Genomic DNA, 16,188 nt, shown 5'->3' with positions numbered 1-16,188 from the left:
CCGATAATATTCCATTTCCGCCTCTTTCTCTCCTCTCTGTCCACCGCCCCACACGGCCGCACCCTTTACTTTTTCTTTTTTCTATTAGTTTTCTTTTTCCAAAATAATCATTTCAAAAAATAAAAAGCCAAAGGAAAAAAGAAAACAAAACCGTTACAAGTAAATGCTATAATATTATAAATTTCTTCTCCTTTGCGCGTTGTCTATCTGTATTTTCCTTTTTCTTCTTCTCTTTCACTTCTTTTGAAAGCAAACCCATCTCTCTCTCTCTCTCTCTCTCTAACCCAAAATTCTTAAATTTAAAACCATCAGTTCTTTTTTAAGACAGAATTCCAGTGAGTTAGAGAGAGAAAAATATTAAAAATAAAATCCACTGCAGGTATATTCTTATTTTTATTATTGTTTTGTCTATTTTCGGTTTCGATCTCTTCCGTTTTAGTTTTTATTTGTTCTTTTTGCTGTTTTTTTCTTATAATTTGTTATTGAAGTTTTTTTTTTCTTTTTTTAAACTGGGTCTTTCCCTTTCATTCATTTCATTTTCACTTTCTTTTGGTTTTTTTTTTTTCCTGATTCTCTCTTTCTTTAGTTGTATTTTGGAATTTAGGGTTTGAATTCTCTATTTTCTTGATTTGTTTGTGATCTTGAATTTCTTATTCCTGGAATTTAATGGGAGATGATTATCATCAGCATAAATTTGGGGTGAGAATTAATGGGTCTCCTTTTTTTCTTTTTCTTTTGTAATTGAAAGTTTTAGATAAGAAAAGTTTTATGCATTTCCTATGGGATTTGGAAAGAAGTAATGTTTATTTGGTCCATTTTTTTGGAATAATTGGATTAATGGGTCGCTCTTATTTTTCTTAAACACGATCAATTATGCTCCATTTTGCATAAATTATAGTAAACTATGTGATTGTAAATGTTTTGTGTTCTTCCTGCAGGTTAATTACACTTCATTTAATTATAAGATGTTGTAGCAGTTTTTGAATTGTGTTTTTCTCCATTTAATAAAAAAAGCACAACATAATTTTAGATTCTATGGTTTGATAATTGCTACATTCTATAGAAGAAAGGCACTCTTATCATTTCCAGGATTTCTACTCATGGGATTGTATATGCTTCGGATGGCAACCTTCTTTTCTACATTATAATGTATTCTGGTATTTGATTGGATGTAATTTGTTAATTTCTATTAATTTAAAGATTTTATTTTGTGGGTATGATTTAGGCACATGCGCCTTCTCCTGGTTACTTTGTACTGGAGAAACCAAAATCTGTAGACGATTTATCTTTAAGGAAGAGAGACAAGATGCGGAGGTGGCTCTGTTGCACCTGTCAGGTAGAGGAGTCATATCCCTCTCGTGAGAATGATCACCTAAGGAGCCCAAAACACTATGCAGATGGTACTTTTTCTCTCTCAATCTTGTCTTATACGGAGCAAATTGTTATAATTATAATAAGTTAAGGTGAATTTGAGGTTTGGCATTGTTGGACACTTATTCATGTTTATCATTAAGATTGTAATTTTTTCAGTTCACATTCGTGATTTAGTACTTAGTTTTTAGATGCCTCAGTGTGTTGAATTGTCACTCTTGGGATTTTAATGATATGAGAAAGAAAAGTATTTAAAGTATGGGAACTTTGTAGGAAGTCTGGAAACATGCTTTTAGCAAGTTTTTCTTCAATCTAATCATATTTTATTAAAAACATTTTCAAGAATTGAGACCTAAAGTTGATTGTTTCGCCCCACAATTGAGATTTAATCCTTTGTATAAACAATTTGGATTATGCCTCAGCAGAGTCTGGAGAGTTAATAACTCCATAACATTACTCCTGTGCCCTTGAACATTACAATTACCACTACCATTGCATGCAGTTGTATTGCCAAAATGCTTAAACTGATCAATGTGTTACTCCACTGGCAACTGCTGAATTACTGCAGGCATCTTTCTGCTGCATTGGTTTCTAAATCAGTTATTGCATTACAATCCCAAGGAATTGGTACTTGAAATTTGTGGGCTGGTTTTAAAGAAAGAGAGATGGAAGTAATTAATAACTTGTATTGTAGCTTTGCTGTCTCTAACATAGAGAATGTCGAATGAAGGGCGTTATAATATATGTTCATAGGTGATTGTTTATACCTATTTTGTTTTATGTTTGCTGTTTGGCCTCATGCCTTACGACCTAATTTGACTTTTTCTTTTTCCGTTTACTAGTACGCATGGTTCTTCTCATAAATGTCAATATCTGATCATCTTAATCTACCCTTTAGGCAACCCTGTGAAAGGCTCGAAGGTGTCAGCTCCGGTCAGATCTGAAGTGCAGAAGGAAGCACCACCTATTGAAGTACCTGCATTATCTTTGGAAGAACTGAAAGAGAAGACTGACAATTTTGGTTCAAAGGCATTGATTGGTGAAGGATCATATGGAAGAGTTTATTATGCCAACTTAGACAACGGGAAAGCTGTGGCAGTAAAAAAACTTGATGTTGCATCTGAGCAAGAGTCAAATGTTGAATTTTTGACTCAGGTACGTCTGCTATTAGGGGAATGAAAATATATCTGTTATTATTTCTTTTTGTTATGATTTTAATCAAATCTCTTTTGAATGATTTTTCCTTTTCAGTCTCTTAAGATGCCTTATGATTTTTGGTTTTTGATTTCAGGTTTCCATGGTGTCCAGATTGAAGCATGATAATGTTGTGGAGTTGCTCGGTTACTGTGTTGAAGGAAATCTCCGAGTGCTTGCATATGAATTTGCGACTATGGGATCACTCCATGATATATTGCATGGTGTGAGCTCATCTTGTGTGTTTTTATTTTACATCCACTGTATCAGTGAATAGAAAATCTTATTGGAAATTTTTTTTGGTTGGCCTTCATATCTTTGTGATGACAGGTAGAAAGGGAGTTCAAGGAGCACAACCAGGTCCCACACTTGATTGGATGCAGCGTGTAAAAATTGCGGTTGATGCAGCAAGGGGGTTGGAATACTTGCATGAGAAGGTGCAACCTGCTATAATACACAGAGATATCAGATCAAGCAATGTGCTTCTATTTGAAGACTTCAAAGCCAAGATTGCAGATTTTAACCTTTCAAATCAGGCTCCTGACATGGCTGCTCGTCTTCATTCTACTCGTGTTTTGGGAACCTTTGGTTATCATGCTCCAGAGTAATCCTTCTGTGACACTTCTTCTTGTTTGGTCGTAATCATGCTTAATAGTTCGCATGTGCATATTAATGCAAATTTTGTTACTAGGTGTTGTAAAACACCAGGAACAAGCACAATGATAAAAGTTTAGTTTATAAGTGCCTTTTGACATGAAGTCACAACATGGTCAAGATACATTACATCATCGATTTTATTGATAAGAGTTGCATTAGTAAATTAATGTTTTTAATGTATTAAGAACTTGAATTTTGAGTCATGTTTGGGCATGGGAATAAGGCCTTGGATGTGGAAACTAACTGGATATCAGACAGGTCAATTTTGTTCTCTGTTGTGATGGTGATTGACTTTGTAATTATAGCATTAAATGTCTAATCTGACTAATATTGGTGTGTTTGGGATAGCTATAGATAGTGAAGAAATTGTTGTAGTAATTCCCGAACTTGTTTTAAAAATTGCTTGGTTACCTCTTAAGTATATGTAGTGAACATGAGTGCGTATGTGTGTCATGTCCTTGAGTGTGGATTATGAAATTCAATAGAATTGTTGTAGAAGGTAATCATCTGGGACTTGTTCTTCCTCTGCTTCTATTGTTCTGAAACCCTGGTATGCTATTTGTTGGTTGAACTAAGTTGTTATTTAGAAGATTTCTATTCAAATAAACTAGGAGTGTTGTTAATTGTGTTTATAGGTGGTTCTTTTTGGTGGGTGTCCATATGCGATGTGTTTCTGTCTCTGCGATGTAGTTCAAAGGAGGATTTTGCTAACTGCCTTGGCCTCTTATACTGTTGTCACATTCAGTTTTCTTTCTCCAATGCGCTACTGGCAACTGCTTATTTGAATTATAATTATCTTCCAGATATGCGCCATTGCATTTTGTCCTTGATCTGTCATTATTACTTGAGGGAAATAGTTGAGTCCTTAACTGGCCTTTCCAGGAAGGGTTATACTATGTGGAGCTTCTACTGCTCTGTGTTTTTATGATGCTAACACTTGGTGTGAGTTATGTACTTCCATATATGAACCCCCATATTTTTTCGGTTATCAACTTTTGACTTCTTTGTTTCTTTTAATGTTATACTATTGTTGTTATTGTTTTCTTCTTTAATAACTATCAGTTGTTCTGGAGTGATATAACTGATATTTGAATTGTCTAACTGATCCACAGGTATGCAATGACTGGACAATTAACACAGAAGAGTGATGTTTATAGTTTTGGGGTTGTTCTTCTAGAACTTCTAACTGGGAGGAAACCTGTTGATCATACCATGCCACGTGGGCAGCAGAGTCTTGTCACTTGGGTGAGTTGTCTGCCTTGTTTGTCCCCCTTTGCATTAGATACACATTGTGACACAAAATTACTTTTTGCTAGGCTACTCCGAGACTGAGCGAGGACAAAGTCAAACAATGCGTGGATCCAAAGTTGAAGGGAGAGTATCCCCCTAAAGCAGTGGCCAAGGTATCACCTGTCTTATAAGAGAGCTATAATGTTAATCCCTTCATGCTTCTCTCACTCTCTTTTTCTGCGGCACCTGGATGCACTTTTTGTGAGCTACTGATGTTGTGATTGTTTGGCATTTCTTCCAGCTTGCAGCCGTGGCTGCATTATGCGTGCAATATGAGGCTGAATTCCGACCGAATATGAGCATTGTTGTTAAGGCACTCCAACCCCTTTTGAAGGCTCCAGCTCCAGCTCCAGCTCCTCCTCTTCCAGAGACCTAGAAGCAAAGAAACAGTTTCTCTAGTTGGGAAGAATTACAACTTGTGCACAGTTTGATTACTTTGCTTGCGGATTTGTTCGGTTAACACTATATTTTTTGATTGTTAGTAAATGGGATTGGATGTGTAGGTTGGAATTTGGCTTATTTAACATCACTGATTATCTCCATGTCTGTTGGTTGCTGCTGGTAGGCTGCTGATGCTTCTTTTTTTTTTTTTTGAGTCATAAAAAGATCAATGTTGGGGAATGGATTATGCGGCAGAATATGTTATTATTGTTTGATTTCAATGGATATACCCTTTGTGCTCAATGGAAATGGTGTTATAATATTTATAAATAATGTTGGGTCTCACATTATATGTGCTCCAAAATTAGGTGCAAATGCTAGTTGATCATCAGGGTCCTGCAAAAGTCTGATATTGGCTCATAAGCTTTAAGGTCCTATTTGAACTAAATTTTCCATAATCAGTAACAGATTTTCTGTTTTGATCCTTTGTAAAATAAATGGTCTTTTTCTTTTTAAACAACCAAAGGGAAAATCCGAAAAAATGCTTATAGAAAAAACACCACAAAAATTACGATTTAAATCCCTCTTAATAAGACCAAAACCAAATGAAACTCTCGGAGGTTCAGCAATCAATTATAAGTGTCAAATCTGCTTCCAAATAAATTTGGCAAAAACCACTCTTTCGTATAAGAGAAATTCTGGGGACGAAATGGCATTATTAAGAGAAACCCCGTAACACGTTTGTATATCTAAAGGCATTTTTGAGAAAAAAAAAAAAACTTAAGGGGCAATGTGATAAAACGTAAAAATTTTAGGGGTGAAATTGGACATCTTCTCTAAACTTTTTTTTTAATTATATGCACATATTTTTATCCTTAAATAACTGAAGTATATTTAATTATTTAAATTAGCGAGTATGTTTCACGCATAACTTAGTATATAGGATTAGACGAGAATTTTTTTTATATAATATTGTCACATTAATAAAATATTCTTTTAGCTTCAACGTGCTAAAGCTGTTACTTTCAGAAGCAATATTATAAAATTATTATATAATCTAATTTTAAATTTTTAAATAAAATAAACAATTAAAATATATTATATTTATTAAATACTAAAATTATAATAGAAGTAGGAATACTTATTAATATATATTTTATATTAATACCCAAACTTAAATTATATAGCAATTTAATAGGTATTGTTATAATTTCACTATGTTTAGATTTTACTTAAATTAAATTGTATCGAAAATTGGAAATTGAAGAAAATAAAAAATATTAACTAACTATTTTAGTCAGATACTAAACTTAATTTATATTAATTTTTTTTACTTTAATTTAATTATAATAAACGAATTTTATTCTATAATAATAAATTTAAGAATTAAATTATATTTTTAAATTATTAATTTAATCATTTAATTAAAAAAATTAAAATAGAGAAGTAGTAATTAATATTATTAAAATTAAAAATATTTTAATATAATAAAAAAATAAATAGATTAAGCCTCTGTGTTAAAGAGCATTTAACCCTTCATAAAACGTAATCATGCCATGAAGTGAAAATTAAAAGAGGGCAAATAAAGAAAATGAAAAATACTTTTCTTTTTGAAGTTTCATTTTTTATTTTTGATTTTCATATTCAAAGCTTAGCGGTCTTATGCGACAGTCTATATAATATATAAAATAAACATTTCACATCGTCTGTAATGCAAAACCCCTCGCAAAATCCTAAACCCCAATTCTCTCTCTCTAATACTCTCACTCTCAGCTTTCAATCTCCCAAACAAAACTGACTCTAATTTCCCATAGTAATGGCGGAGGATAATATGGATTCTGATGCATGCGTTGGGTCCAAACGGAGAATTTCTGATATTGGAGAAACTCCAGTTCTTGTTATTGAGCAACAACAAGAATTTTCCAATTCTTTCTCTACTGTTTCTCCTACTGAAGAAGATAATGATTCAAAAGAATCGTCTTTTATTGCTACTTTACCTTCTCCAAAAGAAGACCAACAATTCATTCAAGATATTCCTAGTCCCTCGAAGAAAGTTAAGTCCTCTTTGACTCTACCTGAACATAATCAAGAACTATTGGATTATTGTCCTCAAGAAAAAGCTGCTTTCTGTGATTTGGATTCTGGTTCTTCTGTATCTGATGGGAACGATGAGGATTATTCAAGAAATGTCGGGAATTTGGATGTGCAGTTGCAAGAAAGTGAACAGAATCAAGAAATATTGGGTTCTTGTGGTCAAGAAAAGGCCCTCCTTTGTTATTTGGATTCTGGGTCCTTTGCATGTAATGTGAATAGCGAGGGTTCTTCAAGCAAGGTAGGGAACTTGGATGATCAGTTGCAAGAAACTAAGAATTTCGTGTTTGTTGGTGAAGATAACCATGGAGAGATTGAAGAGACTAATAATGGTGTGAACAATGAAGTGGGATTCTCCGGAATTGAAGAATCTGATAAACCTGGAGTCCTTAAGGAGTGCAAAACTGTTGAAAATGAAATAAGTTTTGTCATTGAAGAGAAAAAGGAGACTTTGTTGGAAGCCAAGAAGAAGCAATTATTGGCAAAAGTTGAGGCTGGTTCAGTCTTTAAAGACAAAATTCATGTGGAAAACTCCCTGGGTTTTGACGCTACTGCAGGAATCTTGGGGGGTCTCAAAGGACTCAATGAGTCTGTTAAAAAATCACTGAAGGTTGAAGTGATTGATGATACAGCAGTAATTGGTACTGTTGTAGTAGCAAAAACTGGCAATGATGGTGCAAACAATGCAGAAAGGAATTTAAAGAAGAATGGGAAGCAAGAAGCTGATGGAAAGAAGGCAAAACGACCAAGAAGAAAGGGGAAGGATGTGAAGAAGGGTTTGGTGATCAATGGCGGACAAAAGAAAATGGCCCAAGCTGAAAAAGATATGATCAATACAATCCAAATTGGTCAATATCACAATGGTGATCAAAAGAATGGGGATCAAATAAGAAAGTACTCAAGGGAGGAGATGGAGGCCCTGAGGTTTGTGAACATTGTACAACAGAGGAAATTATGGAGAGTTATTTACACTGGGCTTGAAGACGCTGTTATAAAGGAGTATGATGACTTGGCAAGCTCAAGGCATCATCAGAAGAATTTTCACCTGGACTTTGATCCTCGGAAGCGGGTTGGAAGGAAGGAAGATGCCTCTGGAATTCTTGGTTAGTATATTTATTTTGAAGCTAAAGATTTCAAGTTACTTTTCAGCATCTTGAATCATACTGATTATTGGACTCAGTTGTAGAGTGCTGTTGTGAATACTTTTGAACTGTTTATAGTACTTATGTCATTGAGTCATTCTGAACTCAGCTGTGTATTGTTTCTTTTCTGCTGCATTTTTGGTTTAAACCAGACCGTCTCATGTTGAGGAAATGATATGTAGACATCTTGCTATAAATTGAATGTATTCTGGCTTGAGGAAGCTTAAACAGTACAGTATAATTGCATACTATGAGAAAAGAAAGGAGAAACATATAGTCTTGCAGGCAGGAATGATTTAGGATCTTGATTGGGCACTCTAACTTGATATAAGATATAAGTAGTATCCTAAGGCTTTCAAACAGTGATAATTGGTTTTCTTCTGTAGGAACAATTAAGCTTGATACTTGTTATGATCTGATTTGACTAGCAGGTAGGTGATTTTTCATTCTTGTTTGGGTCTGCCTTTCTGTCTTTTGAAAATCTCACATTCTTTCATTTTCTGTAGTCACATAGTTTGATCGTATTCTATTCTGCTATGTCAGCCAAACATATGTCTGGGTGGCTGGTAAATTATGCCAGCTCCACATAGAGGGAAGTGGGGGCAGTGGGGTTAACAAAAAGAGCAAAAATCAAGCAACAAGAAGAATTCCTGCCACTATGGAGTAGGGGTTTACATTCTCGATAGAGCCTTGAATAAGCTATATTCACAAATTTGAATTTTTCTGAGTTTTTGATTCATGCATAAATGGTCCAGGTAGAAACTTAGGTCCTCAAGTTACTGATATTCTTTGGCAGTAACAATAAGTTAGGAAGACGGAAAGGATATTAAGCTGTTTAGGAAATTTTATCCTTCCTAGTTTTCATTATGAATTTGACTTTGCATATTGTTATTGTATGTGAAGGAGTTTCTAGTAGATTCAGATTGAAACTGATATTGGAACTAAACAGTAAAACAGTCGATTTTCATGAATTTCCTAGTCTAGTTGATTTTGAAAACTCAGTAACTTTAATGAATTTCTCTGTGTATTGCTTTCCTGGTGTAAGGCGTAAACTTAATTCTTGCATTTTTCTTAATCATGTGTAATTAATTGGGAACTTCCTATCCTGCTTGATTTTACTTCATTTATATCTGACTCCTATTTTCCTTCTGGGTTTACATTGGAACTAATGAAGTGGACCTATATGAATGAGGTCATCCTCAATTCTTGTCTGAGCTGCACTTTCTAAATGACATGATATGCTGTAGCACTAGTAAAATAGATGTTGGGGTAGGTTTATAGGAAAGTTAAAGAGCTCGGGAACGTATGTAGGAAATTAAAGTTCTTAAAAATGGCGTAAATGAATATTAACCATGTTTTTTTGCTGCAGACCTGATGAAGTTCCTATCTCTTTTATGTGTTTTGTTCTAGTGAAAACATACCAATGGAGTAAGTGAAATTTTTTACAAAGGCATATTCAAAGTGTTATCATTGTCCACAGCCCGGTTTCATGTTTGAGATTTGAAAAGTTTGTCCATTGTAGTCTTTTCTTCCTCTCTTCGGCCATTCCCTTTTGCCCCATTGTGATCTTGTAACTGGAATGCTCAATGCTTGTTCTATTTTTCCCATCTTCAGTGTTGTTTACTAGAAAATCAGTGGTTCTTTTTCTTTTCTTGGCTTTCTTTCACCTTTCTCTTTTCTCTTTTCATTTTCTCCGAGTTTGTCTTACTCTTGTTTTCTTTGTCCTTCACTTGCTTTTTCTTTTTTTCCCTTAACCTTATCTCTTTCCTTTTTTCAAAATAAACCTGTTACTTCTTTTTTTTCCTTTATGAAGTCATCAAAAGTCCATCGAGTTTTCTTTTTTCCTTATTTTCTCCATCATTTCCCTTCTCGGCTCAGCTCTGACTTTGTCAATTTGATATTTTTATTTTTTTGTTGTTGACAGGTATGGTTGCAGCAAGGGGAAGATGGAATCATATGAATATTTTTGTGCATTGAAGAATGGTCTAAAGCAATCTGCAAAGTCTTTATTTGCAACATGTGCAGCTCATACCTCTTGAACTGTATCTGTGCAAATGATTGTCGTATTTTTTTGTGCATGCTAATTGTGTACAGTCCTTGTACATGGGAAGTTTTGTTTTTGACCAACCTAGGTTTTAGCTTTTGGAATAAACTTCTGTTGTACAGTATGATCTGTGACTTTTCTTTGCAATTGAAAGCTAATGAAGTGTTCTTCGGGTAGTGCTTTGTGTGTGGATGAATACATATGATTATACCTGCTCAGTGTTACTTGCATCTCTCTCTCTCTCTCTCTCTCTTTCCTTACTTCCCCCTGGTTGAAGTACCTTCATATTTAAATTATGAAAAGAACTTTAATTTTTCTGCTTAATTTCAGGGCAAGTGTGTTGTAGAAATTTGGACAAATTAGAAAACATGGAAGATGATGAGGTAGAAAATGTACATCGACTGGATCCTAGTTGTAGTGAGAGTATTGGGGGTGAAGATGCCTATGTGGAAGGTGAGTCCAGTGAAGGAGAGGACAGCGATGATGATTATTCTAGCATCCAAAGACCCGCCTTTCTTGTAGAAGGAGAACCGGACTTTAATTCTGGACCTCCAGAAGATGGTCTAGAATATCTTAGGCGAGTCAGGTACCGTCCTGTATCCCTGCTGTTTTCTTTTACCCTAATGAATCTGCATGCTTATGTGGTCAGGGTTATTTAATCCTGCCTCTTAATCTAATCTCCTGAATTTCATGATTTGGAGAATTGCAGCTATAAGTATCTAGTGATGCCTTGCAATGCTTGTACTTTATACATAAAACTATTCTGGTGCATTTCTAAATTTTTAGGAAACATAAGTTTAGTTATCCCATAATCAAAGTGTCAATCTGCTGTTTTTTTTTTTTTTTTTTTTTTTTTTTTTTTTCCTTCAAGTTTCTTTTTCTAGGAAGAGTAATTTTCAAGACAGAATAAGCTATAAGTAGGATTATTATGTTGAAGGAAAATATGACCAAATCTTTTAGCCAATTAAGTTTCTCCTAAATTTGCTGAGTACCACACTGTGAAACTATGACTCAAGTTAATTATACTGTACGGTGGTACTTCTGAGCATTCATCAATTTCATATGTGTTTGCAATACTGGAACTTAGGACGATCGACATACCATGAGAATGCCCTCAAGAAATCTTAAATCCACAAATTGATAATGAGATTCCTTTAGAATTTCTAAGCAGCTTTGAAGCAGGCTAGCTCTTCATTTAATGAAAACAGCAAATTTTTCTTCTCTCTCTCTCTCTCTCTCTCTCTGAGGATGAAGAGTTACCTATATTGAAGACCATGAAATTTTGTAGCTTCAAACCTGTTTGTAGGTCTGCGATGATTCATATGACCAATGATGATGCCATTTCCTTCGGAAAAATTCAAACCTTATTATCCAATGCAATTTTGATGATCAAGCGAATGGGAAAAGAATATCTCATGGGGAAAATTCCTCGCTGAACCTAAATTGCTTACATTATTCTCCTTCAACCATTCTCAATGTTTTGATGATTATGCAAATCATTGCTTCCGAGCTTTAACCTGTCTTCAAAAGATTGTAGGTCACAGTGTATTCATTGTATGTTTGAAATTCTATTAGCTTAAAAAATACGGCAGTTATTCGCAATAATTTAAACCTGAGACGCTCATAAAACCACATAATTTGAGTTAAGTGAATTGAATATAAATTCATTTTCTCTAAGTGAAATATGTTTGGAAACTATAAAGGGTTTATGTGAAGTTAATTAAAAATGTAATTGACATGATTTTAAGCTAAAATATATCAGCAATTGTCTGAGTTGCCAATGCATCTGCAAAATCAAAATTCTAGTTGAACTGCTCAATTACATAATTTCTATACATACTTTTTGTTTAAATTTGCACTGTGTTAAAGATCATGTAGATGATCATTTAATTAGACATTTATTATTTCTTTTCCCCAAACAACTAAATGGCATTCCTTTTCAATTCAAGATTATTAATTAATTCCATATATATATATCTCTTTCGATTGATCCCAACGGCATATACAAATAGGAAGAACAAGGGCATCTTGTCTAACTGTGGATATTTTTTTCTATGCCTAAATAACAGGCTCTTATGGCAACTTGTACTTGTTTTGTGGTGTTATTCGTTTACTATTGCTTTATTTGTTGCTAGAGTAGAACTGTGGTGAATACAATATCTCTTGATATGGTTGGCATTTGATAATACATTGCTCAGTCCATGTTGCAAGTATGCTGAAATTTAAGATGCAAGTTAGATCCTATACTAGTGGCCATTCTTTGGGCCGCACATTCTTGAACCTTAGGTTTACAATTTTGTAATTCATGTTTTTGTGCTAGATGTGTGATGTGCTGCCATCTTGGTGACTGCTATGTAGTGGACGAAGAAAAGAGGGATATGTTCCTCTTCAATATATATATAAGCAAAATGGGATCCCTCTAAACAAATCACTGACAGAACATTTGTAACCAAAACCACTCATATCAATTAAGTTTCACAGAAGATATTCCTTGAAGATTGTTGTACCATGTTCAAATCAGATTCACCATGCCATTTCCAAAACTTCATATAGAATCTGTTGTTTTATTTTTCTTTCTGAACCCCTAATTTGAAAAGAAAAAAAGAAAAAAATCCAGAAGTTCATGAAATGTTGCTCACCGCTTAGAAGTAAAAGGCCTGTAACACATTCCATGCACAGAGCAGTCCAGAAATGCTTGCTCACAAGTATTTTTACTTTGTTGGAACACATATATCAAGAGATAAAGCTCTATATACATCTGCAGTTTACTCGATAAAATATCACTCTGCTCAGTATGTGTGACCAAGCAGGCTCCTTGTCCCTCTAGAGAATAAAGCCTCTTATATGCTTTTCTTTTGGAATTCTTAAAAATTTGTGGTACTTGATGTCCTATTTCCTAGATGGAGATTCTTTATTTAATAGATTAAACAATTTCTTAAGAATGAGAGACAAGAAGGGAATGTGATCTTATATTGCATTATGATTTTGTACAGGTGGAGACTAGATGACTGTAGTGGACTATTATAAGATGTGATATCTTTTGCAGCTACCAATTTTGTCCAGAAACCTGGTGCAAAGCCATTTTAAACCTGAAAACCATAGAACGAGAAAATCGAAGTCCAATATCTGTTGAGGCTAACAATTTCTGACTGAAAATCTAACCCAGAAGCCCGAAATGACCAAAAATAAATTTGGGATCGCCCAAAAGTGGTCTGAATCATCCATAGGTTTAATTTTTGTATTGGCAAAATTAGGAAAAACCCAACCTATAAAGAAGAGAAAAGAAAACCCTAAAACCTAAGAAATGTCAAAAGATACCCACATCTTAAAAACTGCAAAATGAGATTGAAACAATTGTAAAGTGATCTCAGAAGTAGCCTGAATGACACTGAAATGAATGTCCAAGAGATGAGCCATTGAGAAAATTTTTGCAACAATCAAAGCCAATTGCTACTCTCTTCTAATTTCCATAGTATGGATTAGAATTGGGTTAAGTTCCTTCCAGTATGACTTGCTAACATTATAACCCTGAACACATCCCATAAATGAACCTAACTATGCTAAGTATACTGCCATGCTTATGTTTATTTGCTTTTTCTAACATGGCTTTAAAGCAAACACATAGTAAGACAAACAATTAACTTGTGAATGTATGAAAGTTTTGTGCAGCTAGCATTGTGAAGCTTCTGAGTCTTTTCGCTTGTTATCTCTTGTTAAAATACCAAACATCAAATTAGAGTCCTAGCCATGTTTTCTTTAAGTTTATTACTTTGAGCTTATACAATTTATATTTAATTTACATTAGATTTAGCACTTCCAATAGGGGACTTTTAGCATAACCTTGTTGAAATGTAATTTTGGAATCAAACTGATTTAATTGCTCTCTCTATTTAGGTGGGAAGCTGATCATATTCCTAAAGTAAAGGTGGCCAAGCTTGATAAAAGTAAAGTTAATAGAGAGCAAAGCATTTATATGCCTCAGATTCCTGAGATCGCCAAGTGTCCAGAACATTTCCTGCCATTGAAGCAGTGGGAGGATGCATTTCTTACTGATTTTTCAGAGCTAAGGATGGTATAGTTCTGGCTCAAGCTCTTGGCAGAGCGTCTTTATTACTTATATTATCTTTTCAAAAATGAACTTCTGATCGCTGTTTTGATGCTTGACAAGAATGGCAGTAATACTCTGTTCAAAGTTAATTATGAAAGCTTGATCAGCATGGCTTAAATAATTTGTACACTAGTGGTGTTGTTTATGTGGAGGTATCAATGCCTGTAGAAATGGAGCTTTAATTGGTCTCAGAGTAATGAGGGGAAATGATTTATAACTTGAACATCAGAGTCAATTTTTGTTGAATTTTATCTTTATCTCTAGCTCAAACATTCTTTTTGTGTTTAGATGTTTATAGAAGTCTGAAAATATTAGAAAGCGTCTGTCTGTTTTGCCTATAAGAGCTATATCTATTATAGCCATCACCAGAAAAAAAGAGAAAAAAAAAAGAAAGGAAAAGAGGAGGATGCTGTTTTGCTGAATGTTTCCATAATCTATGGAACTAACTTCATTATCTTCTGCTTCTCTTTGTGTTTCAGTATTTGTCTCGAACTGGGGATTCCAGCAGTGAAATTTCTTATAAATTGCAATCAATTGATATTGATCATGAGCAGAATACTTCCTCCCATCAGCTCGATGAAGATATTATTGTTGAAAAATTTGCTAACCTCAGAACTGATGAAGTCCATTCCTATCGACTGCTTGAGGATTCCTGCCCTGATAACATCATTGACCAGGCATCTGTGGCAAAGACTGGGGACAGTGATTCTTCTCGCAACTACCCTACAATGTCTGCAATTTTAGCAATGGATTCTGTTGCACGAGTTTCAATGCTGAGGAAGCGCATAAGCTTGGCAGAAACCATGAACACACTATCAAAAAATGACTGCGTGTGGCTTTTTGCTCTATGTGCGGCAGTTGATACTCCGCTAGATGCTGATACATGTGCTGCTCTACGTAGTCTGCTTCGCAAGTGTGCTAGCATACGAGCTGTGAAATCTGAGCTGGATGATGAGGTTATAATGCTTAATATTCTCATTGCCATTTCAGGCAGGTACTTTGGACAGTCTGAGGTGAGATGAAGGGGGAGACCATAGGCTAAAGTTGTGGCTGAGTTTATAATTACTCACCTTGCGTTGCATTGGATTCATAGTTGCTGGAGAAATTCATTAGCTATATTATGGGTGGGGGCTTCACTTCTTAGGGATAATTACGAGTTGCCTATGAGGTTTTCCATGGATTTCACTTTTAGATATTATATACTAAATTTACTAATTTCCTTTTCTGTTAGTCTTTCCATTGATATTGTTGCTGTTGAGTTAAAATGAAAGAAAATGACTAATTACCATTTTTCCTTAAAAGTTGGTTTGTTGTATTATATTAGTTAGTTCACTTTGTAAATGTCCCTATATATACACACACACTGCTCTATTGATCTTTTTATTTAATTTGACTTTTTTCTTTTACAAAAATATCTTATTTTGACCGAGATATTTTTTTTATATTTTAATATTTATATTTTCAATTTATAACATGAAGTTTCAAGTTTAATAACTATATAGACATTTTTTAATATAATTAATAGCTTGTTGAATTAATACAAGCTATTAAATTTTGGTAATTACCTTAATAATTATTAATAATCTATTTCAAAAGTTTTAATAATTATTAATAATTTTAGTAATCACCTTAAAAATCTTATATTTTTAAACATATCGATATAATAACTACTAATTTTACATTTTTTCAATTGTTTTTATGAATTTAAATAATCCAATTGAAGTATAAAACTTAACATAATATAAATGTTAATATAAAATTCTACTTTAACAGTCTTAATATTTTAGTAATTACCTTAAAAAATTAAGTTTTTAAACATATCGATATAATGATTACTAATTTTACATTGTTTCAGTTGTTTTTGTGAATTAATTCAATTGAAGTGTAAAATCAAATTAATATAAATATTT

General features: G+C 33.8%; 2 protein-coding genes across 3 annotated transcripts; both read left to right on the top strand.

The window, feature by feature from the left end:
• Positions 1-208: 208 nt before the first annotated feature.
• On the top strand, positions 209-5,196 carry LOC8269747 (PTI1-like tyrosine-protein kinase 3). Of its 2 annotated transcripts, none has more exons than XM_015726212.3 (8): positions 209-379; positions 1,226-1,400; positions 2,270-2,526; positions 2,663-2,789; positions 2,896-3,169; positions 4,335-4,467; positions 4,539-4,625; positions 4,754-5,196. In XM_015726212.3, exons 2-8 carry the CDS (start codon positions 1,307-1,309, stop codon positions 4,886-4,888), a joined length of 1,107 nt encoding a protein of 368 aa, XP_015581698.1. In that variant the 5' UTR covers positions 209-379; positions 1,226-1,306; the 3' UTR covers positions 4,889-5,196. The 2 variants fall into 2 exon arrangements, with proteins under 2 accessions (XP_015581698.1, XP_002530551.1); XM_002530505.3 differs by lacking the exon at positions 209-379 and adding an exon at positions 512-699.
• Positions 5,197-6,590: 1,394 nt separating this feature from the next.
• Positions 6,591-15,508, top strand: LOC8269748. Its single transcript, XM_015726211.3, has 4 exons — positions 6,591-8,087; positions 10,501-10,756; positions 14,065-14,242; positions 14,758-15,508. Exons 1-4 carry the CDS (start codon positions 6,710-6,712, stop codon positions 15,298-15,300), a joined length of 2,355 nt encoding a protein of 784 aa, XP_015581697.1. The 5' UTR covers positions 6,591-6,709; the 3' UTR covers positions 15,301-15,508.
• The last annotated feature ends 680 nt before the right edge of the window (positions 15,509-16,188 follow it).

Source organism: Ricinus communis, chromosome 8, assembly GCF_019578655.1.
Source record: "Ricinus communis isolate WT05 ecotype wild-type chromosome 8, ASM1957865v1, whole genome shotgun sequence".
NCBI lineage: Eukaryota > Viridiplantae > Streptophyta > Magnoliopsida > Malpighiales > Euphorbiaceae > Ricinus > Ricinus communis.
Note: the sequence above shows the minus strand (reverse complement) of the source record. Positions and strands in the feature narration are given on the sequence as shown.